At 40.7% G+C, this 27,236-nt stretch overlaps 1 protein-coding gene across 1 annotated transcript in view; it reads right to left on the bottom strand.

The window, feature by feature from the left end:
• Positions 1-493: 493 nt before the first annotated feature.
• Positions 494-27,236, bottom strand: part of LOC117410340 (adenosine 3'-phospho 5'-phosphosulfate transporter 1) — a 34,237-nt gene continuing 7,494 nt past the window's right edge. The window contains exons 2-4 of the mRNA XM_034016764.3: positions 15,613-15,803; positions 13,939-14,105; positions 494-2,387 (exon numbers count right to left, since the gene is read on the bottom strand). Of these exons, the coding sequence (XP_033872655.1) occupies positions 1,449-2,387; positions 13,939-14,105; positions 15,613-15,803 (1,297 nt within the window). The 3' untranslated portion in view covers positions 494-1,448. The remainder of the gene's footprint in view (positions 2,388-13,938; positions 14,106-15,612; positions 15,804-27,236) is intronic.

Here is a 27,236-nt window from a genome sequence, read left to right on the forward strand (position 1 = left end):
CGAACCATACATATTGTTGTCTGTAGAAAACACTGTTTCTCATCAATCTGAGTATTGTGAACTCGAAAGTCCTCAAAACAATTAGCTTTTTCAGTTCTGTTCCATCCAATTAAGTATAATTCAAGGATTAATAAGAAGAACATTAATACACATTTTATCAAAAATGTATACTCTTACAGAACCAGAAACATGCTATCAGTATTTCTGAGGATATGACCACTACAGTAAATATCCTCAGGAACAGGACCATTGTACCCCAACTCTAAACAAGAGCTTCATGCTTCTAGACTAGTTCTGGAAAACAAATGTAGGGTATAATCATCATAGATAACACATCTCTCCCATTTTTTTTTTTTTTTTTTTAACTAATACATCCTAGCCAATAACTGGCCATGGGGTAAATAACTTTCATACAAGTAGCTTGCAAGTATGGACCATCAAGTAGTAAATGAGAGTTCAGCAAATTTAAGAAATTAAATCAAGTAGACAAATGTTTCGCCAAATGCCTTTATCAGTGTAACAGGAATGAACACAAAGCCATCGATAGAGAAAACACTGGAGTTACAGAACTTGCATTACAGCAAATAATGCCCTCTATGGAGGGTATAGTTGACATTATGAACGACAAAGAGCAAAAACTGCTGCATAGAGAAAACTTCAACATTCTGAACCTAGCTTGCATATCAGTGGCTTTATAATGAACATGATGGCTGAGAATTTATAATTCAAACTAGAATCAATTGCCGAAGCAGCTCCAGATGTATTTTGTAGTTGTTTTACAGAAAGACTATTTTCCTTTTCCATGTAAACTACAGTTGTTTTACAGATAGTATCACTAGAGCCATTTTAAAATTAACTATAGTTTTGTGTTTACAAGAAATGACTTTCCAAAACTGTATCTTTCCAAAGCAGTGCATTCTTAGCTAGGATTTATTTTAGTTAAAGTTTTTTACCCTTTGAAACTAATGCAATGTGAAAGCCTTTTATAAAAATATTTGTGTTTCATATAATAGACATAAGGCGGCTTCTGACAGAAGTCATACTTGCTTAAAAATATACTTTCTAAAATAAATTGTAGTTGGCAGGGTTAAATTTGTTGGATTGCAAAGACTGCAAACAGAGTAGGATGGTCAACAAAACTCTGACCATGGACACCCAGAACGCCACAGCTTGTCAGTCCTGATGGTACCAAACAAAATAAAGATGTTGATTTATTTAGGGGATACAGATAAGGAGCATGGAATTCATTATGTCTGTAGGTTAACAATCTCAAAACATAAAAAAGTCTCCACTTACACAAGAAAAACACTAATTTCAAAACAAAATAGTCCCCTTTCCCTGCCTCTACTAGGCTGTATAAACCCACCTACACCTTTCATTTTAATGCACTATCCCTTTTATTGAAAACCCTTTGTCCAAAATAGTGTTTCTATTATTTTTTTTCATCCCTACACTACCTCCACTGACTTTGGAATCAGGGCCACCTTTTTGCTCCTCTTCTTCATCCGGCTGCGAGCGTAGACCCTCAGTAAGAGGGCCAAAAAGACCACGGCTATTCCCAGGCCACCTACTATGGTGACTGTGTGGCTGTAGATGAAACAGGACAGCAGGATAGCGAAGGCCTGTCGCAGGGTCATGATGATGGTAAAGGCGGCGGCTCCGAACTGGCTGATGGTGTAGAAGATGAAGAGTTGCCCGCAGGCCGAACAGATGGACAAGAGAACAGCGTGGAAAGCAAAGTCTGAATGGCGGCTCATGAACTTGAGGGACTCCAAAAAGGCGCCCTGCTCCAGGAGTGAGCCCATGGTGAACAGACAGGAGAAGAGGTTGACCCCGAACATCATCTGTACCGAGGACATTTTGTACTTAAAAAGATTGTCCTGCCAGTTGGATGTGAAGCTGTCAAACACAATGTAACCTGCTAAAATGATCACCCCAGAGAAGGTGGTGACTGTTGACGGGTGCTTGTCAGTGGTGCTGGAGAGCAGGAACATGCTGACACCCACAGAGATGAGGACCGCTGTGAAGTACTCCCAGTATTCATAACTCTTCTGGGAGACTATCTTCCCCATCAGCATAACTGGGATAACCTTGGAGGCTTTAGCCAGCACTTGCGTTGGGAAGCTGATGAACTTAAGAGCCTCATACTGGCACCAGCTGCTCAGGATGTTTGAGAGGGAGGCAAAGGAGTACTTGTACATGGGGACTCCATGCCGAGGCTGCTTGGTGAGGGTGCAATACATCCCGGCTACTGTCAACGCCAAGATCCGGTTCATGAAAACCAGAAACTGGGAATCCTTGAAGTTCTCACCTGGCTCTGTGGCTGTAGCTGTGTAGGTTTGAGTCATGACTCGCTCTTGTAGGATGCCCCATGTGAGATACGAAGCCTGGAACGATAAATTTCACCTTTTAAAAGACGTTTATTTGTTTTGATAAACGAATTACAAAATGGAATAAAGCTCATTGGATTAATTATAAACAAATTTTTTATGACTCCTTTCTGTACTATGTTTGGCACATTATTTTAGGATATGGAAAAAAGCAGCAGCTAAATAAAGATTAATCACATAAGGAAAGTAGTTCATGTAAGATCCACAAAAGCACCATCAGAAGCATTAAAGAGTCCTTTCAGTTAGATGTAGCAAGAAAAAGGGATTTATGTGTTGTATGTTTTGCAGTATAATACAGATGTGCTCAAATTTGTTGGTACCCCTCCACAAAAAAAGAAGAATGCACAATTTTCTCTGAAATAACTTGAAACTGACAAAAGTAACTGGCATCCACCATTGTTTATTCCATATTTAATAGAAATCAGACTTTGCTTTTGATTTTTTATTCAACATAATATTGTAAATAATAAAACAAATGAAAATGGCATGGACAAAAATGATGGGACCGCTAACCTAATATTTTCTTGCACAACCTTAAGAGGCAATCACTGCAATTAAACATTTTCTGTAGCTCTCAATGAGACTTCTGCACCTGTTAACAGGTAGTTTGGCCAACTCTTCCTGAGCAAACTGCTCCAGCTGTCTCAGGTTTGATGGGTGCCTTCTCCAGACTGCAAGTTTCAGCTCTTTCCATAGATGTTCGATAGGATTCAGATCAGGACTCATAGAAGGCCACTTCAGAATAGTCCAATGTTTTGTTCTTCTCCATTCTTCGGTGCTTTTAGCTTTGTGTTTTGGGAATTATCCTGTTGGAGGACCCATGACCTGCGACTGAGACAGAGCTTTCTGACACTGGGCAGTACATTTTGCTCCAGAATGCCTTGATAGTCTTGAGATTTCATTGTGCCCTGCACAGTTTCAAGCCACCCTGTGCCAGGCGCAGCAAAGCAGCCCCAAAACATAACCGAGCCTCCTCCATGTTTCACTGTAGGTATGGTGTTCTTTTCTTTGAAAGCTTCATTTTTTCGTCTGTGAACATAGAGCTGATGTGACTTGCCAAAAAGCTCCAGTTTTGACTCATCTGTCCAAAGGACATTCTCCCAGAAGGATTGTGGCTTGTCAATATGCATTTTAGAAAATTCCAGAATGCAACCAAGTTCTGTAACTCTCCAACTGTGGCCCTTGGATTTCCCTTTGCCTCCGGAACCATCTGCCTCACTGTGCATGGGGGCAAGATACAGGCAAGTTTACCACTGTTCCAGTGGTTTTGAACTTCTTAATTATTGCCCTAATAGTGGTAAGTGGTATATTTAGTTTTGTACCCATTGCCTGATTTATGAAGGTCAACCACCATTTGTCTCTTTTCATTTGTGAATTCTTTGCCTTTACCCATGGTGATGGATGACAAATGGATTTTTTTATACCCCAGTGAAACAGGAAGCCATGGAAGGCCACAATACAGTTCCTTAAGACTGAGATGAACTTAAAGAAGTAGAATGTTAATGCAGTTTTAATTTTGTTTGATTTTATTTATAAGAATCTTTAGGGGTACCAATAATTCTGACACCTATCTTTTTGAGAAAAATTGTATTTGTTCATAAAAAACTTTTTCTCTGAGCAATTGTATTAGAATAAAAGAATATGGTTTTCACATATATTTGAGCATAAAATATAGCTCATTACCTGTGTTGTTTATTTCATACAGCCTTTTTTTATCAAGGGTGCTAATAATTTTGGAGGTATATATATATATATATATATATATGAAACAAAAACACAAGCCAAGTTTCAAGAAACCATTGGGGCAACCTTGCCCAGCACCAAGCAAATAGGCACAACTGTAAAACGGATGGGGGCCAAGGTTGCCCCAATTGTTTCTTCTAACTTGTATCAAAAACACAAGCTAAGTTAGAAGAAACAGTTGTGACAACCGTGACTAGCACCAAGCAAATAGGCACAACTGTAAAAGCGCTTTACTGTAGTAAAAAAGCTTGACAGATCGATCAATCAGCTGTTTGCACCTCGTTACTGAGTGATTACTCCTGTACTTCATTTTATTTTGGAAAATACTGTATGTGTGCGTTATCCTATAGACTTTATTCTTCATTCTATACCTATACACATTGTACAATATTTATAGATATAAAATATCCGGTTACAAAATTCAGTCAAACTTGAATTTGTTACTAAACAAGACAGCACAATAATCAAATCCAGTTTCAAAATGCTGCCTAATACACCCGCAACCATAAGCAAGATAAACAAAAATTACAAAAGGTAATTCCCACTTAACGTTTAGAGAGCCCACAACTCCTTGGAAGTTATGGAGATTGTTGTCGTTGCTGCTGTAGTCTTGATTTTAAAAAAGTGCTTTTTAGCAAAACTGTTTATGTTCAAGGATTTGATCAAGTGAGCTACGGAGGAGGAGCCTAGGTGATGCCTAGCTGCCAAAGAGAGAGAGACGGAGCAGAGACATCGCAGAGGCAGATTTGTAACTAACCGCACATCGATGCTGCATTTGAACAATAATTTGCCTGATTAATACTATTTTCTTACAGATAACAAAATACCCCCTATTACAGTTTTGTCAGCCTGAAACCAACTACAAAGCATTACTTAGGGTGAATGTTAACTGTATAGGCTACATGTACTCTAAACTATGAATAACAACAACAACAACAACAACAACAACAATTTAAACTATCAATGTTTAGGATTCGACCTATTTTTGTTTATTTTTTAAGCATCAGAATAATATTCTACTCGCAGTTCATTGTTGGATTTAATGTAGCATCAAGTCTGTTCGGCTACACACAACTCGCTATCCTATTGTTGTCTTCAGATATTTAAAAAAAAAATCCAAACACCACTCTTTTGAGATGTATCTACTGCATTTTGATCACACGTTACACAGCACTGGGGAAATGAGCGTCAGTGTTCTTGTGTCATTAGTAAGCGCGCCTGACCAAACATTAAATTCTGTGCTGGAAGAAATTCAAGCATGAATATCGGTGTACGTTATCGGCTAAAATAACAAAAACTGCCGATAGCCGATTGTGTTTTTTTTTTCCCTTATATCGGTGCCATGCCGATAGGCTACCAATTATCAGTGCATCCCAATTCATATATTAACATTTGTAAGTCTTGTTCAATATACTAACATTACATTATATAATATTTATTATATTGCTTAAAAATGTGCAGATTAAAATACTTCTGGCCTGCCTACTCCTAACTTTATTTCCAATCTGGCCCACTTAAAAACAAGTTGAAGAGCCCTCTGGTAGGGTAAACGGTGTAAGACTAGCTGAATTTTGCACGATATTGCTAATATTATAGCGACTGTGTGGCAAAGCGGTAAGCGGTACGTGCAGGTGCTGTGCAGTAATCCAACAAGGAACGACAGACAAACAAAGTACGGGTGAAAAGTTTTCTGTTTATTTTAATCCAGGGGTCTGATGACCAAACAATGATGGCTGGCAATACACAATGATGTGTATCGCAGAGTAAATGATGATGGGTTGCAGTCCTGTTTACAATGAATAAGAACAATAATCCCAATGCAAATACCTAAACACAAACACGGTCACCAGTGAGTGCTGTAGTGCTGGTCGTGAATTTACAATGTTATTTTAGTGAACAGTCGTGCGTTGTTGTCTGGGTTTTGTGCTGGCCATGGGCGACAGCTCCGGATCGTGTTTAGCCGTCTAGTTTAATACTACACAAGACAAATAAGACGATATAGACATACTGACTTTAAACACAGAAATACCCGTCCCTTTGGTTCAGTTTCAAAAACCACAACAAAGGGAAGGATTACAAATCTCCGTCCTCCTTATATGCTGTCACGCATGACCCCTTGGTAAACGAATGCAGCTGCCTTTACAATCAGCGGCTGCTACATTGTTTCCCTTCCGGGTCAATACGTTCCTGCAACAGAGTCTCGTCGTCTTCCAGACTGACCGACTTCCCAACCTGTCCAAAGAACTCTGTCCTCGCTGCTTAGCACCCTCACAGGTCGGAAGGGAGATTTACAACCAAGAGTCATTGTATTTCTGTCACATATCCCACCGCTCAGACAGGAGCCGAAGGAACACTCGGCTGAATCTATCTTTACCATTACTTCCCCCTCCCGGAAAAAATAATCCGGATTTTGATGGTCTTTCCCAGCACGGTGTACCATGTGGTACATGAAGGGTTGCAATGCCAGATACCACCGAGTTATCCGGGCATTGCTATCCTTCATTGTGCTTAACCACTTCAGTGGGGCGTGGTCTGTGACAAGATCAAATGAATGCCCCAGCAGGTAGTATCGTAAAGAGTGAGTAGCCCATTTAATGGCCAAACACTCATTTTCGACTACGGCGCTCCCAAGGAAGCATCTTTTTGCTGAGATACAGTATCAGGTGTTCTACTCAGTCTACCTTTTGGGACAAGACCGCACCCAAACCCACGTCCGACGCATCGGTGTAGAGGAATTAATCTCTTGGTGAAATCCGGTGTGATAAGATTGGGGGCCTGGCAAAGTTTACACTTAATAGTATCAAACGCCCTGTAGCAGGGCGGCAGTAAGCCCTGTTGCTTTAAATGTATTTGTTTATTTTTAGAACAGGGTTTCCCCCTCCGCCCCTGTGCAGATTATTGTTTTGTATTTGTTTTGTTTTATGATTTATTATTGTATTTATTGACGGCGTAGTCGTGCGTTTTATTTTATTTAGTAGTGTGGATGGGAAGCCCCATCCACAGCAGTTGAGTTAATAAACTCGTGCAGATTCTGGCCGAGGGGTAATAGAATAATTACTAGCCAGTTAAACCCCGCGATATAAAAGCCTGCAGCTCGCTGCACTCATGGTGGGTGTATGAGAGGAGTGGAGAGAGCCAGCAGAGAGAAAACGAAACTAAATTAATTAAATACAGGAACAGTGACAGCAGTTGCCCAGTCTGACTTGTGTTGTTTTATTTATTTTGTGTTCAAGGCTTGTTTTAACCTTTTATTTTGCTCTGTGAGCAGAGTTTCCTTTTGTTTAAACCTTTGATTTATTTTTCTATTTAAATAAAACGGCAGCCAGCCGCGTCTTTCTTTTGAAAATGCAGTGCCTGGTGTCAGTATTTTTAAGTTCCTGCTTCTGTCGTGACGTCACCACCCAGCCACCCTGCCACACGCCCCCTGACACTCAGCTGACCATTTGATAAAACTTGGAGCATTCTTTTTGGTGAAGTCGACTAAAGGGTTAACTACTGTGGCATATTCAGGGATAAAGCAGTGGTAATAACCAGATATTCCCAGTAGTGACTTCACCCGAGTCTTGGTTTTGGGGATCGCCACGTTGACCAAAGCCTGGATTTTGGTGACCACAGGTCTCACCCTTCCATTTCCCATTAAAAATCCCAAATATTGAGTCTCTGTCTTGGTAAATGCACATTTTCTCAAATTAGCTGTCGGCCGGGCTGCCCTTAGAGACTGAAGGACGGCTGTAACCCTAGCCAAATGCTCTCGCAAGGTGGAGCTGTAAAATCACCACATCATCAATATACACTGCTGCATATTCATGATGTGGGGGTAAAACCTGGTCCATCAGTCTCTGAAAGGTAGCGGGCGCACCATGTAGCCCAAACGGCATGGTTTTAAAATGAAACAGCCCTTCTGGTGTTGAAAATGAGGTTTTCTCTCTAGAACTGCAGGTTAAGGGGATCTGCCAATATCCCTTTGTCAGGTCCAGAGTCGAGATAAACTTCGCCTTTCCCAGTCTATCTAGAAGTTCATCAACTTTCAACAAAATTTTAAATTCCTAGAAGTTTACATTTTCTTCAGATTTCTAAGTAGGCTAATGTTATTTATGGAGAAATCCAAAAAAATACATTGAGATCTGCCATTGTTTTTTTTTCTTCTTTACAGTCTGACCCTCCCATGTCATGAAGCCAAGGGTAGCCACGTATCTGCTCAATTAAGATTTCATTAAACATTTGTTGCTGCATCTCTACAATTAAAAGAGTATACCGGTACGCCATTTGAATCAAATAAGCTGAAAATATTTTAACACTAGAACCGCCGAGATTTCAGACTACATAGAACCGCTGCACCTGCAAAGTGTGGGGCTCCATTTTAAAATGGCTTTGATATGAAAATGAAAAGCAAGCAATTGGATACATAACATTAAAGAGCAGAAACACCGTATTTACATTGAAAATTAAACTTTTTTTCTTATTTTTTTCAAAAAGAGCACATAAACATGAAAATCTGTAATAAAATAAACTTCTGTAGAAAGCTGTATGCACATATCAAATTATAAAACAAATAACTAGTTATAAAAATAGCATAAAACAAAAATATAACATAATTTATGCAACGTGAAAGCGCTTTGAGTGAAACAGTTCAAAGTCTCTGTCTGTCTGTTCAGAGTTCTATTACAGCTTTCTAAGTACAATCTACACAGAAAACACGCTTTTCAACTGTACCAGTGCATTTGCCACTGACTGCCTTTTCACAACAGGAGCAGACATCAAAAGTTCTGTTTTTATTGCATTTAGCAACCTGGCATTGTCTTTTATTCCATGTGCCAGTGGGCGCAGCGCTGGCTGAAGGTTGAGGGGCATTTGCCAGCCGTCTTTCGTGTCTCTTATCAAAATGTTTCTGCCGTAGCTCCAGGGCTAGCTGCAAAATGATGTCCCTCCGAGTGATTGTGTTGCTGGTGCACTCCTTCTACAAAACCAAACCGTTGATGGCTGACAGGTCCAAAACATTCTAAAAAACCGACACAGGCCACCTGCGAGAACCACCTTTGACAGAATACAGCCGTGCCATTTGATCCAGTATATCGACACCGTACTTCGTTGCGTTGTAAATTGCAACAGTCTCTGGCTTTTGATTAGCATCAGTCCCGATGGTCACTGATCTGTGCAGAGAGCTTAGAATACGTACATTTTTTAAACATTTTTTGCACCGTCACACTCAGGGTGGTACAGTCGTTCTGCCTGAGAAATGTAGTGTAAATAATAATAATATATAATGTGTAGAATGACTTTCATCAGTGTTTCAAGCACTCAACAGGATTATAATACGTTACTTCACAATGACTTTGATTTTATTACAAATCCCAGACTAAATTGTCAGCTGTATTGTATTGATTTCAATATGCCGCATAAACTGCGGGTCTGGCGGTTGAAGCAGCAAGTGCTTATAACGTATTCATTTTTACGATTCTGCAGCTGAAACACTGTATGGGTATTTAAATTCAAATGTTTAGTAACACTTAAGAACAGACATGCATGAGATATTCACATACGCGGAGATATTTAAATTTGAATTGCGAGAGCCGTTCAAAAAGCGGCTATGGCGGTGCTAGTGCTAGTGCTAAGGAACAGCGTGAATGATTGGTTAAACGCGAGTGACGTCATCAACTTGCTGCTCAGAAGTTGAGATCTGGCAACTGGTTCATTGTGTTTACGATTTGAATGCTAGATGGTGCGATCATGTTAATCATTTGCCCAGTGTGAACTAGCCTTAATGCTAGATTAAGCAACCGACAATGGAAACGCAGCTCAGCTGACTTGTGTTTTTAGGTATGTGATTGGCAGTGGCACGAAAGAACGGTTGTTTTGTGTGAATGTGTTACATTTACTAAAATGAAAATGCTTTAAAAAGACCAAATTCCCAATGGGCTTTTTTTTTATTTTATTTTTTTAATAGCAGGTCAGCTGCTATAAGATTGTTACCTTTATTAAAAAAGTGCATGGATTAATCTACCAATTAATGCCCATAAATTAAACTATCAAAATTCTGAATCAAGTGACATCTCTAATATATATATATATATATATATATATATATATATATAAATATATATATATATAAAAAAATATATATATATATTACAGTACTGTGCAAAAGTTTTAGGCAGGTGTGAAAAAATGCTGTAAAGTAAGAATGCTTTCAAAAATAGACATGTTAATAGTTTATATTTATCAATTAACAAAATGCAAAGTGAGTGAACAGAAGAAAAATCTACATCAAATCAATATTTGGTGTAACCACCCTTTGCCTTCAAAACAGCATCAATTCTTCTAGGTACACTTGCACACAGTTTTTGAAGGAACTCGGCAGGTAGGTTGGCCCAAACATCTTGGAGAACTAACCACAGTTCTTCTGTGGATTTAGGCAGCCTCAGTTGCTTCTCTCTCTTCATGTCATCCAAGACAGACTCGATGATGTTGAGATCAGGGCTCTGTGGGGGCCATACCATCACTTCCAGGACTCCTTGTTCTTCTTTACGCTGAAGATAGTTCTTAATGACTTTCGCTGTAAGTTTGGGGTCGTTGTCATGCTGCAGAATAAATTTGGGGCCAATCAAATGCCTCCCTGATGGTATTGCATGATGGATAAGTATCTGCCTGTACTTCTCAGCATTGAGGAGACCATTAATTCTGACCAAATCCCCAACTCCATTTGCAGAAATGCAGCCCCAAACTTGAAAGGAACCTCCACCATGCTCCACTGTTGCCTGCAGACACTCATTCGTGTACCGCTTCTCCAGCCCTTTGGCGAACAAACTGCCTTCTGCTACAGCCAAATATTTCAAATTTTGACTCATCAGTCCAGAGCACCTGCTGCCATTTTTCTGCACCCCAGTTCCTGTGTTTTCGTGCATAGTCGCTTGGCCTTGTTTCCACGTCGGAGGTATGGCTTTTTGGCCGCAAGTCTTCCATGAAGGCCACTTCTGACCAGACTTCTCCGTACAGTAGATGGGTGTACCAGGGTCCCACCGTTTTCTGCCAATTCTGAGCTGATGGCACTGCTGGACATCTTCCGATTGCGAAGGGAAGTAAGCATGGTGTGTCTTTGATCTGCTGCAGTAAGTTTCCTTGGCCGACCACTGCGTCTACGGTTCTCAACGTTGCCCGTTTCTTTGTGCTTCTTCAAAAGAGCTTGGACAGCACATCTGGAAACCCCTGTCTGCCTTGAAATTTCTGCCTGGGAGAGACCTTGCTGATGCAGTATAAATACCTTGTGTCTTGTTGCTGTGCTCAGTCTTGCCATGGTGTATGACTTTTGACAAAAAACTGTCTTCAGCAACCTCACCTTGTTAGCTGAGTTTGGCTGTTCCTCACCCAGTTTTATTCCTCCTACACAGCTGTTTCTGTTTCAGTTAATGATTGTGTTTCAACCTTCATATTGAATTAATGATCATTAGCACCTGTTTGGTATAATTGTTTAATCATACACCTGACTATATGCCTACAAAATCCCTGACTTTGTGCAAGTGTACCTAGAAGAATTGATGCTGTTTTGAAGGCAAAGGGTGGTCACACCAAATATGGATTTGATTTAGATTTTTCTTCTGTTCACTCACTTTGCATTTAGTTAATTGATAAATATAATCTATTAACATGTCTATTTTTTAAAGCATTCTTACTTTACAGCATTTTTTCACACCTGCCTAAAACTTTTGCACAGTACTGTATATATATATATATATATATATATATATATATATATATATATATATATATATATATATTCATGTCTGAGTGTGTCATTCAATACGACTCGCAAATCTATAGCAGGGTGTTCTTCACCGCAGTTTTGATTTCCAAGGTCTGGCTGGATTCACCGCCCAAGCGGTCAGGTAGGACGCGGTGGCCGCGCCGTTTGGTGCAGAGACTGGAGACTGAGAACTGAGATACTCAGAGCTAAAGCAGCAACAGGTGGGGGATACCAAATTAGCCAGCTGACAACATCTTAGTCTATGGCTGTATTATTTGGTATCCCCTGTGTTTCTCACTGTAAATACACCCAATATCAATCAAACCCTTTGTGTGTGGTAATGGGGCACAGGTAGACATACTGTGCAAGTTTGACATTTCTAGGATCCCCACTGCCTGAAATGCACAGGGGATACCAAATAATACAGCCATAAGATATTGTCAGCTGTCTAATTTGGTATCCCCTGTGTTTCTCACTGTCAATACCAATCTTCTGTATTCTGTATATAAAAGAAATATATATAGACAGATATCTGTAAACAATAACATTATATGTAATACATTATGCAATTTTAATATTATTTACACAACTTTCAAATCCAAAAAATATATAAAAAATAGGCTACTTTGAAATCAGCACAATCGTTTATAAACAGGTAGGTCGCATAGTTAATACATTAAGCATTAATTATTTATAGATTGTTTTAGCTGCACATGTCAAAGACGTTTTTAATGAAAACAAACTAGAACTGATTATACACATCACAAAGAAATCATGCCGTCCTGTCGAAAAAGTTAGTAAATGACAGCAAAATGCAGCCGACAACTGCTGCACGTGCACGTCACTCGTATTTTACCTCAGACACGAGCAAAAGTAAAATCAGACATGCCTGTGGGACGATCTCGCCAGGGGATACAGATTTCTGAGGGGGTACTGAATTTGTTACAACACCACCTCCTCTGAAGAGTAAACTTAAACTTTATCCGCTTAGATTTTTATGCTGTCTGCTTGTAGTACACATATGCATTTGCCTTTTATTCTTGGTAGCGTAAAAGCAGAGTCCTGCGCAGGTCAGATTTTTACGACCTGCTTCCGACCCGGACCCACAACCTACAGGACCGGATTGGACCTGAACCAGCAAAAGCAGCGTCTTCTTACCCACGACCCGACCCACTTTAATAAGACCTGTGACCCGACCCGAACCCACAAGTGTTTGTCCTTCACCTACTGCCTTTGCCGACCGACTCTCTCACGCTCTCATATTCACACACAGATATATATACCATTCTCCACAGATTAAGTTTATACAGGCTATACAGCATGGTAGCTTTCTGTAGTGGTCTGGATATATTTTAATATACAGTAGTAGCATATTAACTATCTCTACTTACTTTACTATAAAATACCTGTCTATTCCTTTAGTGCCACCAGTTGAAAGGGAGCTACACCTGTGTTTTTGCAGAGATGATGTACCAGTTTTGTGGCTCCTTGTACACAAAAACATAATTTTAAAAACAACAAATCAAGTCACATGTTCTGATTTACCACTCGAACTATTATCCACTACATGATATAAACCCTGCGCTATCTTTTGTTTCATCTCGTCCACAGAAATTTTTATTATCACCAAGCAGACGTGATAAAAGGATTTTGCAACTTATCAAACAAGCAGCATTACAAACCGAGAACACTGCTTAGTCAGCTGACTCCTCACGAATTGCCTCCTGCTCTAGTGCAGAAAATACATTGACCTTATAATACGTTATTTGGGAAAGGGTTACAGACGAGTACGCTGAAAGGACAGAAAACGTTTTTGGCGATTCGAATTCAGACCTGAGCCTGACCCGAAAATGACATTTTTCTGACCCGCACCTGAAACGCGAAAAAAGTTCACATTCCGACCCGAGCCCGACCCGCTTTGCAGGTCACCCGCGGGTACCCGACTTGATGTAGGACTCTACGTAAAAGCAGAGACTAGCGTTTGCGTAATCGAATGCTCGAAAATGTTGACCCCCCATGTTTTACATCCACTTGTTAAGCCTATCTTCACTCAAGAACCCAAGTTACCTGTAATCCAGCAGCACAGAACAGTAATTTCATAATGTGCTTGGCTGAAGACGAAGATGCTGCTGTTGCCTCATTTCTGGCTGTTGTAGAAACGTCCTCCTGGAGACCGGACTTAGTCTCACTCCCAAACACGCAGCTTTTTATCGCAGGGAAACAAATGCCATTGCCTGAAAATCAAACAAGAAGATGATGATGATGATGATGATGATGATGATGATGATGATGATGATGATGATGATACATTATTAGATGAACCTAAATAAACAAATAAAAGTGGCAATATGAACACCACTCAGTTTTAAACTACTGTATGAGTATATTTCTGTGCGACTGGGCAGGTGCCAACACATTTCAAGGTCCGATAGGTAATTGATGAAGTACAGCTGTCTGAGATGCCTGTACAGCATATGGGATATAGCCATTGAAACACCCAAGCCTAGGGAAACCTGGTTATAAAATCAAACACATTTTTGTTAAGTCGTTTTGTATGCCTTTCACCTTTATTTCTTTCTCATTTAATTCACAGTTGTTAAGAGTGTCCGTAGGTAAATAACTACTTGGTAATTCATTTAAACTATACACAGTAAGACAAAAACAAAATGTAATGCCCTTATGTACGCCAAACACCAGATCACTGAAACAGAATCTGACCAAACTGTTGTAAACAGAATCATATCTCCCCCTTGAAATACCCCCAGTAAATCTATAAAAAGGGAAAGTTAAATAATTCACATGGTTGACTTTCACTTTTATCAAAGTAGTTATTGCATTTTAGATTTTGCCAGGAAAATCCCATTGAGAAGAAAGCATGTTGTTTTGCAGAAAAACAGGTACTAGAGCTAGAGAGCTGAATGTGGTCAGCACATTCTTGAAGGCCATATGGGCACTGTGATCTAGCGGTTACAATAATACATTTACTTGTAAAAAATAGATGTCTTGATAACAAGGTTTCACTGTATTACTGAAACTTAATTGCCATACCACATCCTTAAAGAACAATAGTGCAGTCGATTAGCCATCACATACAAACACATTGTAACATATTCTCTTTCATTCAAATAAATTATTATAGTTTCCTAGTGATGAATTTTGCTCATAAAAAAGGTGCTAGGTAAGCAGCAATACATATATATTGAAGTTATATCTATTTTTTCGTTATTCAGGAATATAACAAACGCCACATTACCCTGCAATAAAGCCTAGTCTGTCCTGGAAGGGCCACCCTCTCAATAATGTTCCAATTATTGCAAGTTACATGGTGGTTTTGAGATGTACTGTTGAGACTACAAGACTCATTTCACTTGTGACCTACCTTAGATTTGAACCCAAGGAAAGGGTAGTGATGTGTTTATTTTCAGTTTTGAAAAGCTGATTTACAAACTAATAATAATAATACACAAATGCTGAAATTGTTTGTGGCTGAACACAGTTTCTGAATGCAAGGATTTGCAGCTTATTTCTTGTAATCAAACTGACACCCCTAATTGAAACAATTTTTATTTAAGAAATAAAACATAACATTACAGTTACTACATCTTTAAGCAATATTGCAGCATTTTTAATAGGTCTAAAGTCAAAATATAGACAAGAACTATGAGCAGATGAATTAAATGCACATATTGTACGTAGATTTGCTTTCACCAAATAAGAAACACCCACATCGGAGATCCTCACCTGTCTCCAAGTAGTTTTTTTTCTTGTAGTACTGGATGAGGAGATACCCTGGGATGATGATTGTGGCATATCCAAAGACATTAAGAAAAAAACGAAACAGCCAGAAATCATTCCAGGATTCCTGCATCAGGGTCTCCTTTTCAGCAGCTTGTGCAAGTGGAAGTATGACCAGGATTACCTCCGGCCAAAACCTGCAGGAAATATGAAGCGATTCTTCTGTGAAATACCACCTATCACTTAGGTTTCTAAGTACAGAAATATACATACCCCCTCGTTTTATTTGAAATGCCATGAGGATACCAAAAATGTTATTGAAAATGCATCTGGAATACAAACAAGTGAATTCAGGCTAGTTTTTCTTGCCTGGAACAACTCTTAAGTATCTGGTGTAATAGTGTAATCTGGAGGTGGCAGGGTTTTTAAATTCTGTCATCTGTAGGCAAGCTACTTATTATAATAACAGGAGGGTATACATATATCTTTAAACACAATGTGCCATTCATGTTCAATATTAAACAATGGATAAGTTTTAGCACATTAGGACTTTTCCAGTATCATTTTTTACAACGTACTATGTAGCAATTTCATTGTTTACTAATGGCTGTGCCAAGTAGCCTTTTACAGGCAAGTTTACTGTCTGCTATACAGTTCAATGATTGTTTTGGGGGGTCCAGTCTCCTGGGTGAGTCAGTGTAACAGCATCTAGGAGTCAAAATTAGCACTGCCCCCCTTTTTCTTGTGTTGAAGACCTTTTGGTTCTTACTCTGTTTTTAAGCCTGAATTTGTACAGGTGGCTCCAGAATCAGTGAAATTTAGTCCTGTGCAAACTGTCCATTTCTTTTTTATCCTAGATCATTTTCCTAGAGGTCCTTCAATTATCTGACATTGGGGCCTTCTGTAAAAATTCAAACTCAGGCATTGTGACAGGCTGACCGACGTAAGGAAACTCAGAGTCAGGATGTGCAGGGAAAATAAAAGACTTTTAATTAAACAAAATACACAAAACAAAAGGCACGATGGCCAACCAAAAAGACTGTGATGAGTCAAAGGGGTTTCGGTCTGTAATTCAGCCTCCCGACAGTAGAAGGCAGCAAACCAACTCGGGACTTCTCTTACCAAGGTCTCGTGACCATGATGAAAGTCATCTTTATGAGGGGCGGCACCTTGGTGAGGGGCGGAAGTGCGAGTATGTAAATTCCAGCCAGTAGAGTCAAGTGAGTTGTAAGGACACTTGTCAGTTTGGGATTGGTGTTCCACTGACTACAGGGACGGGGCGTTGCATACAAAAGGGAACTACTACTGTGTTCGGGGTTGGTCCTAAAAAGCATAGGCGGGGTGAATAGGCTGGAGGGAGAGAGGAAGTATTGGCTTGTGTTGGTTTCATTTTTGCTATCATGGGACGGAATACACATTAACGTTTTCTTTTCTGTTTTATCCCTTTTTTATGTCCGGAGATATTGTGAAGAGGACTAAGGAGTTTCCGAACCCTTCTTTTTATTAATAAAACAAATTTTATTTTGGTTGCACGTAAATTACTGTCTGGACATTCCATTATTACTCACACGCCTCACATGTGGTGTCATCGTGGGAAATGGATCCAGCTACAGTCTTGGCAATGTTTAGGGAGCAGGAGGAGAAGCAAGAGGAGAGAGAAACACGGCGCCAGTAACAGCTCACCCAGTTCTTAGGACAGCTGGTGGAGAAGCTCTCAACACCTCCATCAACATCAGAGACAGCAGTTGCCCGGATGTTTGCAGCACAACCTAAATGACAGAAGATGACTCCGGAAGATGATCCCGAGGCTTTCCTAGTCACCTTTGAGAGAGTGGCGGAAGCAGCAGGGTGGCCTAAGGAACATTGGGCCATGAAATTGGCACCATGCTTGACAGGGGAAGGAAGCCATTCTCTCACGCCTCGGGATCACGGAGGAAACATACCGGCGCCGCTTCCTGGAATACCAGCTGTCCAAGGGGATGCGGCCCCGGGTCGCGGGACAGTATCTTATGGATCAGTGCACCCGGTGGCTGCAGCCGGAAGAACATACATCCCAAGAACTGGAGCAGAAGATTGTAATAAAGCAGTTCGCGTCTGTACTACCGCCAGTAAATCGAGAGTGGATTAAAAGAAATCGACCTACCACTCTCGAGAATGCCATCACCCTGGCGAAGGGATATGAAGACGCGAACGAAGGCGCCGTCTCAGACCCCACTCCTGCCCCTAAACTAACTAGGACCAACCAGTCACTGAAGCCCAGAGGGGGTAACCAGACCTTCCGACCGTGGAGGTCGAGGTTAGCCCCATCTCGGGCGAGAGAAAAATCCCCTAACCTGCCGGTCATTGACTCGCAGGACAAACAGACTCCGTTGGTGCCTCCTACCCCAGTGTATTATAGGTGTAATGAGCCTGGACATATTGCCAGGAGTTGTCCGATGATGGAGGTGGACCTGGCGAAAAAGATCCTGGTCAGCAGTAACAGGTAAGAACACTGGGGAATGTCGGGAGGGCCCTTATCAATTAAGAGTACAGGTCGGAGATAAAAGTATTTAAGCATTTGCAGACTCTGGGTGTGCACAAACATTGATTCGACAAGCTCTCTTGGATGGGGTAGCCTGGGAGCCACAGGGTGAAGTGGCTATCTCCTGTATCCATGGAGAAACTCGGGTTTATCCCACAACTAAAGTTAGACTCACTGTAGGTGATTATTCAGCTCACGTTAAAGTGGCTGTAGCGCAATGTTTACCATACCCTGTTCTCCTGGGAAGAGACTGGCCGTTTTTTGATCGTATTTTAGGTCAGGAAATGGTCTTAGTTTCTACCAGGGGACAATCTAAGCGACGGGAGAAAACAATTGGCAAAATTTTTCCGTTGCAATCCAACCTGTTTAACCCTAAAATCCGCCCAAGAAAAACAAAAAGAGAGCGCCGGGTGGAAAAACATGAGGGAACTCTAAGACGACAAGGGGAGGGGTCTGACTCAAAGGTAAACCAATCTCTTAAATGGCAGGGTAAGGGAGTAGGTGTTCAGTGTGACCGGAGCTGCGAGGTTACTGATGTGGAAAGTCACATAATAAAAGACACTCCTCTCAGTGTACCTAATCATTGGGACCGAGATATTGACCTGGGATATGAACAACAAAATGATCCCACGTTACAATATGCTTGGAAACAGGTTAGATACGTTGAGGGGAAGGATATGCAGGAAGGACAACCAGTGGTATTTCCGCATTTTTCTGTATCTGGGCACTTATTATATAGAATAACCCGGGCTCCCGGGACGGGACAGCTCGTAAAACAGTTATTGGTTCCTGGGCCTTTTCAGTCGGAAGTCATGAGATTGGTGCATGATATTCCATTTTCAGGTCATTTAGGAACTGAAAAGACCCAGGAACGAATTCTGGCCCGGTTTTATTGGCCAGGGGTTTATGGTCTGGTGCGGAAGTATGTATCCGAGTGTCCTGAATGCCAATTAGCTGCCCCTAAGTCAGTTCGCCCCGCACCTCTGGTCCCACTGCCAATTATTGGGGTACCGTTTGAAAGGATTGGTGTAGATTTGGTAGGCCCTCTGGAGGGAACAGAGTCAGGATATCGGTATATTTTGGTAGTAGTGGACTACGCAACACGATATCCAGAAAGAAATTGTAGCCAATGAATTGGTAAAAATATTTTCTAGGGTGGGAATCCCGAAAGAAATTCTCACTTATCAGGGAACTAATTTTATGTCTGGCTGTATTCAGCAATTATACAAATTATTGAAAAGTCGTTCAATTCGAACCTCAGTTTTTCATCCTCAAACGGATGGGCTTGTTGAACGATTTAATCAGACTTTGAAAAGTATGTTGTGCCGCTTTGTAGATCAAGAAAAACGCAATTGGGCCAAACTGCTTCCCTACTTGCTCTTTGCAGTTCGTGAGGTACCACAATCTTCAACGGGGTTTTCTCCGTTTGAGCTCTTGTACGGTCGGCAGCCGCGGGGTATCTTGGATCTCATAAGAGAAGGTTGGGAAGAACAGTCAAAAGAGTCTAAAAATATAGTAAAATATGTGTTACAGTTACGCGATCGCTTAGAATTTGTCGGTCGATTGGCACATAACAATCTCAAAGCAGCACAGCAGAAGCAGCAGCAAAGCTACAATAAAAATGCAAGAATTAGGAACTTTCAACCTGGAGACAAAGTGTTGTTGTTGCTTCCCTCATCAGAATCGAAGTTGTTTGCTAAATGGCAGGGTCCCTTTGAGGTTATTCGAGCGGTTGGAAAAGTTAATTATGAGATCCGACAGCCTGGGCGTCGGAAAGAAAATCAAATTTATCATGTTAATCTCCTCAAACCGTGGAAAGAGCGGGAGGTCCATTTTATATCTCCCGCACAGGAGGGAGAGGACTTTGGACCCTCAATTGAGCCAGTATCAGCAATTGAGGTCCCGATGGGGGAACAATTAACTCCTGATCAGGGCAAAGAGGTAAGCAATTTAATCAATATGTTCGGTGATGTGTTTTCTAACGTGCCTGGAAGAACGCATTTGATTGAACATGCTATTATCACTAGACAGAGACCGTATCGCATTCCAGAGAGTCGGAGAGATTCTGTTCGGAGGGAAGTGGAGTGTATGTTGAAACTTGGGGTAATTGAACCTTCCCGAAGCGAGTGGTGTAGCCCAATTGTACCAATAGACAAGCCAGATGGGTCACTATGGTTATGTATCGACTTTAGGAGGGTGAATGCTATCTCCAAGTTTGATGCATATCCCATGCCCCGGGTAGATGAACTCCTAGAGCTCGGTTTATTTCAACTTTGGATCTGACGAAAGGATTTTGGCAGATTCCATTAACGAAAGCCTCTCGTGAGAAAACGACATTTTCAACCCCAGATGGTCTTTTTCAATTTTGTACTATGCCGTTCGGACTTCATGGAGCTCCCGCTACTTTCCAGAGACTGATGGACAGGGTATTACAACCTCATCGAGAGTATGCAGCTGCATATATCGATGATGTAGTCATGTATAGTTCTTCCTGGAGAAAACATTTGAATAGATTAAAAGCCGTCTTACAGTCTCTGAGGAAGGCGGGGCTCACAGCGAACATGGCAAAGTGCGCTATTGGAAAAGAAGAAACTAAATATTTAGGTTTCATAATGGGTAAGGGTAGAGTGAAACCGTTGGTTTCAAAAGTCCAGGCTTTGTTGGATTCACCGGTACCTACCACGAAAACCCAGGTGAGATCATTATTGGGGTTGGCTGGTTATTACCGCTGCTTTATTCCACACTTTTCCACTATAGCCGCCCCTCTTACTGATCTCACTAAAAAGAACGCTCCAAATAAAATTAAGTGGAGTGCAGAGTGTCAGACGGCTTTCAAATCTATTAAAACTAACTTGAGTCAGGCCCTAGCATTAGTAAGCCTGGATTTCAGCCGAGAGTTCATCCTTCAGACCGATGCATCGCAGACTGGTCTGGGGGCGGTTCTGTCTCAGGAAAGAGACAAAACAAACATGTCATTTTGAAATGCCTTGCTTAAATAGTACCCAACTTCCTGAAAATGTTGTGTAGTGATTTTTATATAGATTGTCTAACGTATATTTGCTCGTATTTTGCTAACCAAAACTTGCTACTAGTTTTTTTTTATGCAGTAACATTTTTCTGATATCTTACGCTGCAGTATATGAACATGTATGTAATTACCAGTATTTTTTATTTTTTTCAGCACGTACATTATTAGTATTGTAACGGCGTGTCCTGAGGCGGGCTGGTGAGATAGATGGGGCCAGCGCGCTGACTGATTGTTAACAACCTGGAAGAGCGCACCCCGCAGGTCGGGGCATGGTCAGCGCGCTGGAGTGAACTCAACCTGTACTGTTCCATCCAGAGAGGTTATCCGAGGTCAGGCTGGGGCCCCGCCCCCTTTCATCTAGAGTGTTCTGATCCCCAGACTGGGGAATTTCCATACAGCTGTCATTCTGGAACCTTCCAGCAGGGTGAGGTGTCCGTTCTGGATTGGTTGGAACGGGCACACCCTCCCTCCAACTCTCCTATAAAAGAAGCTGAGAGCTGGTTCCTGGGGTTGGACTGAAAAAAGGAGAACAGAGTGAAGAAAGACCTAAAGACCGAAAGAGAAGTGTAAGCCGACTTGTAGAAGCATAAGCTGTGGCTGACAGCAGCTTTGTTAAAGCGATTATTAAGGCTAAAAGTTTATCCTTGAAACTTTGTATTGCGTCCTTCTTGACACCGCCACGGTACCTTTCATAAAGCCAGAAACCATTGCTCCCCGATAGGTTTGTACCTTGGTTTCACCCACGCATAATAAAACGTAGATAATTACTACTTTATAAAAATTCTGACTACAAAAAAAAACAAAAAAACAACAGGTGCAAATAGCTAGCTATAACGTTAAGTAACGTCTTCCTTGTTTTACCAGTACAAATAATGAAATACAATATTGAGGTGCATTCATTTATCTATGTTTTCTTTTTGTAATAGATTATCACTACCTTGCATTCTTCCCGTTGAACTAGTAAAACGTGTGCTTTAACACAAAATGTTATATACACACACATGGCTAACTAATGTCACTGTTTAATAAAACAAACCCAGCGTATTCTTTTTTTCTTCAAAATTGTACAGCATTTAAAAATGCAGTGAAAAGGCAGGGTGGGAGCATGCATATTTATGAACAAACCAGTTATTATAACACGTTGTATGCACCTTTTAAATGTAGCGGTACCGTGATGGAATTAGCTTTCATTTTCAAAACAGCTCGGTTGTGGCTGTAATCTTATCATTTATAAGGTCATACAATGCAGGATTCTATGATACTGTGACACACATTACTTTTTTTTTATATTTCGTCTTGATCGCCCTTTGCTAGTAATGTACTAGTATTGAGCCAACAATCCATATTTTTTCACTGGATTGAAAGTGAGAAAACTGAGAAAAAGAAATTAGACCGCACGGCAATACTCCGGTTTCTGATTGGCCATACATTCTGTATTTTGAAATGAACCAACAGTACATAAGTTACAATAAACTTTAATGGGTCATTGAAAAAAATAAATATCAATTTGCAGGCACGAACACACACAGGAAATACAGGAGTTAAAGACTAGGCTTTTAGTTTTTTAAAATATGTAATTTTTTTTTATCCCAAAGACAGACTGCAGTAAAATGCTACTTATCAAAACCGTGACTACACGTGAACTGTTTTACATAATAATTTCCTTTATTCCGATTCAAGTGGTGTTTATATATATATATATATATATTTTTTTTTTTTTTTTATCATGGCGTTATTGGCCTACTGGCGAAATGGCCAAGATACAGTTAGTGCTTAACACATACTGGATTATTCTGGCCCTGAATTTTAGCATTTTTTGTCATTGAAAAGACAATTTTCACATATTTTATAACGTTACCGTAGGCTACATTTATTTTTTTATTAATGATGCAGTTTTTATTTCACAAATCTACTGCACTTTGTCTATAAACTGTACTGCAGTACGCAGAAGTACACATTTCTCCCATTCACTTTCTAGGTCGCTCCATATCTCCAAACATGAGACAGATATTTTGTCTAGCAAATAGATAAGTTTACAGCTGATTAATTTCACAGTATTTTTAAGCACAAATATAATAGCCTACATTTCAACAGTCACTGCCGAAGCTGATTACTTATTCTTCCAGAAGTAATGGTCGGGTGTAACAGGGATACAAGGTTATATTTGCGTCGGGCCATGTTGTTAACAAGCCTGTTGTCATCCAGGCTTTACTGTGAAACTGTGAAACATTCATTTTCTTTTAAATATTCATAAACTGATTTATGTTTTCTCCCCATTCCAAATATTAGATTTTTGTGTATGTATTTCAATTTAGTTTTTGATCAAGCTAGTTAGTAGTTACCTCACCCAGCAATTGCCACAAATAAATCAGACTTTGATTGGCCAGCATAATCTGGTGATGTGTTTGTGGCGTGACAGAGAACCAAGTTTGAATGTTATTTGATCCTATGACGTCTAAACGTCTGCTGTATCCTAGGATACATTGTAGGGCTGCTTATTACAATGTCAGAGTCAAAATAAAACAGCATTTTATCAAAATATGGTGCATTTAGTAGAAAATAGTAGTGGGAAAACATTGAATAATGACAAAAATCGGGTATAAATCAGTAAAAACTGATGTCCTGTTAAAAAAAAAAAAAAAACACTATGTATTATGCATAGTTCCTCACTATCTTGTAAAGTGCTTTGTGATGGTGGTCCACTATGAAAGGTGCTATATAAAATAAGGATTGATTGATTGATGATAATTAAATCTCACTGTTGTTAATGATCATTTTAATTAACATTCAAACATCTGTGGGAACATAGAACACAAAATGATGTAATATGGATCACAGACATAAAAAAAGTTTCAGTCCCTGGCAGTAAAGTACAAAAGCATTAGCAAGTGCATAACAAAACATCCACTAAGGTTAATGACTCAGTGGTTTTGTTACTTTACCATAAAGTCCAGCAGCTAATATATACAAAAGCAGCAGAATTATATATAACAAAACAAAAACAATGTTTTGGGTTTTTTCTGTTTGTTTTTCCCAAACCTGTTTGTAGATTCCTTCTACGGACCAGTAGTAGCATTGCATTCAATAGAACAAAACAATGTAGTTTAACAAACAAAAGGGAATAACTCTTATGTCCTTTACTTCTTATTGGGTTTTCTTTTGTAGGGAGAGAAACAAACACTATGGACTTAAACCGTTGTTGTCGGCTGCAGATCCACATCTGAATTTCCTTCAGCCTCCCGCATTGTACACGTTTACCTAAAATTCCAGCCCCCAAATGAAAAAGGAACATTTCTAAATGTAAAGAGGCAAACTGTGCACATTTGAGACAGGACAGGTTTTTAAATTGGCCCTAAAACTGAAATAAATCAATATGTAAATTGAGCCTGATTCATACATTTTATCCTACAGACTCATGCCTCTGATGTAGTAGGACTAGGGACGGATCTTTCCCAGGAGGTAGAGGCCGTGGGGCATTTAGTATTGCACATTAGTAGGAAACTGCTTGCGTGAGAGACTCAGAGACCAGGTATGCTGTAATCAAGAAAGAAATGCAGAGCTGTCATAGAAGAACAAAATTAACCAAAAGCAAGCTTCTGTGCGCCTCTCTTCTCTTCTCTCTCTTCTCGTTTTTGTAAAATGGCAACCTCGCGGGGACCCCAATTCTGCTATAGCGTAATTTGCGTAGAGGTTAATCCGGCCCTGACCATACACATACTGTACAAGTGTACCACTGTGTTGCACTGAAATTTAGAACAAATTACATTATGTATTAAAGTCATTAAAAGTACTCCATTCAAACATGTTTTCTACATCAGGCCATAAACACATTCCTCCTCTATCAGCTCATTTTTCTTTCGCCATATTTAAGTTTGTCTTTGTTTCGTCTCCAGTCACATACTGTTTTTTCAGCATTGCAATTGCCATGCATTTCGGCAAACTGAACAACGCATAATTTAAAACCTGTTGTGTAGCATTTTTGTTTTTTGTCTGACTGTCCTACTTTATCCAGTATCAAAGTCATCTGCATTATTATAGCATTCCAGTTACAACGAGCAGAAGACTTGATGGGTCACTTGCAACGAACAAAAAGTTGAGGATGATCCCGTAGTTAGTACCTCAGGACTAGACTAAACTAGTGAGCTAGTTATCACCAATTGCAATTCAGTAGTTCGGGACAAACACCAATCACAAAATGTTTTAGTACAAATATTTATTGTGGAGAATGCGGAGTATGCGATTTTACAGAGAAGTATGTTGTATATACACATTAATATGGCATCAAACCTAACTTGGTTTGAGGGCTCGCTGCCTGGCCTACTGGACGAGGCTGAGACCCCCAAAAAGAAGAAGTCTGTCTCAATGCCGCGATTAGTATTGAATATAGCCCACTTGAAGGTTTAGCCAACCTTTAACAAATGATCATCAACACGCAGGAAAGGAAAACAAAACCAATTTTTGGGAAATAAACCTCTGGCAATCCATAGCTGATCTGATTGCCCTTCCTCCAGGCAGGCTACTAACGCTTAATAAAGTACGTTGATGGTGATAAGTAGGCAAGCAGGGGGAGACATAGATTCTGATCGTTGAAGCCCTTTCAGGATTAATGACATTTGTGAGTTGCTGAGTGTAGAGCTGGGACGCCAAAAATGAGTTTGTAGAAAAACTGGATGCCGGAAATTGAAATTTTGATGGAGAAAACTCTTATAGCTCTATTCTTAAGGGACATAATATAGGATGATACTACGGGCAGTGAGGGGAGGGTAACCTAAAAGGTTACGTTTGGAGGACCGCTGGGAAGAGCGGAAGAGTGGATGGAAAAGCGGGGCCCTGCTGGGCAACCGTTTGAGGTAAGGAATAGAAGGGAGCTGCGGGGCCCTGTTGAAGCCCGCAGCTGGAAGAAAACCATTTGACAGAGAAGGGAGCACTATGGGGGCCTGCTGGACGCCCATAGTGGCCAGAGAGGTGACTGCAGGGGCCTGCTGGACGCCTGCAGTGAGGGGTGGTAACCTGAAAGGTTATAGTTGGAGAAGGGAGCACTATGGGGGCCTGCTGGACGCCCATAATGGTCAGAGAGGTCAATGCAGGGGCCTGCTGGATGCCTGCAGTGACGAGGGGGTGTAACCAAAAAGGTTACAGTTGCATGTTGACAACAGTGGCGGGTGTTGAAACCCCAGGATGGATCGCGGGAGCAGCCACTCCTAACTGTAAACACATACTCTGGTTACAAATGCTCAAAACTGCTGATGAGCAGAAAGAAAAGCATTTCACGGAGAAAGGATCACTATGAGGGCCTGCTGGACACCCATAGTGGCCAAAGAAGTCACTGCAGGGGCCTGCTGGACTCCTGCAGTGAGGGGAGGTAACCTGAAAGGTTAAAGTTGGAGCCAGAATGCTCAGGAACTTCTGAATGAGCCTTTGATTGACAGGTGCTGTGGTCCCGCCTTTGGAGTTTTCCGGATGTAGACGCGCTTTGATTAGGGGCGAGCTGTATAGCAACGATCTGTGCTGACGTCATAGCGCCTGCGACGGGAAGGATGCTGCAGAGTGGAGAGAAATAAAGTAAACAAATTCTCCTTACATGCTGTAGATTTGAATGGGATGTTGTTGCTACAAAGATAAAGCTGGAGCCGGGAGATCGTCCAGTCTCTGATGTCAGGAGTTGCGGAGGAACGAGTGGCCAGGCGGGAGCCACGGCAGACAGGAGAAGCAGACATCTGGGCAGAGAAGGTAATACCACCGATCGAAGTTGTCGTGGAGTTGGCCCGGGAAGGGCTGGTGAGCTGGTTGAGTGGATCTTGGCTCCAGGGAAATGGCAAACAGGTCATCGTCCGCCGAAACGGAATAATCCAGAATACTGACCATGATGCGTGCATTTACGATAAATCGAAACGCAACTGAAAAGTAAGTGAAGAGGGTATTTATAGTGCTAACAATCTTAATTAGCTAATGTGTAAATTGAATGATTCAATTTGGTGATGCGAAGATTGGTGTCTGACCCTCCTCCCGAACTTTAATTATAAATTTCATCGAACCAAGAACTTCCAGATAGTCCCCAGGTGCGGATTAAAAATGTTCCCA

This window comes from Acipenser ruthenus, chromosome 6 (genome assembly GCF_902713425.1).
Source record: "Acipenser ruthenus chromosome 6, fAciRut3.2 maternal haplotype, whole genome shotgun sequence".
Taxonomy (NCBI): domain Eukaryota; kingdom Metazoa; phylum Chordata; class Actinopteri; order Acipenseriformes; family Acipenseridae; genus Acipenser; species Acipenser ruthenus.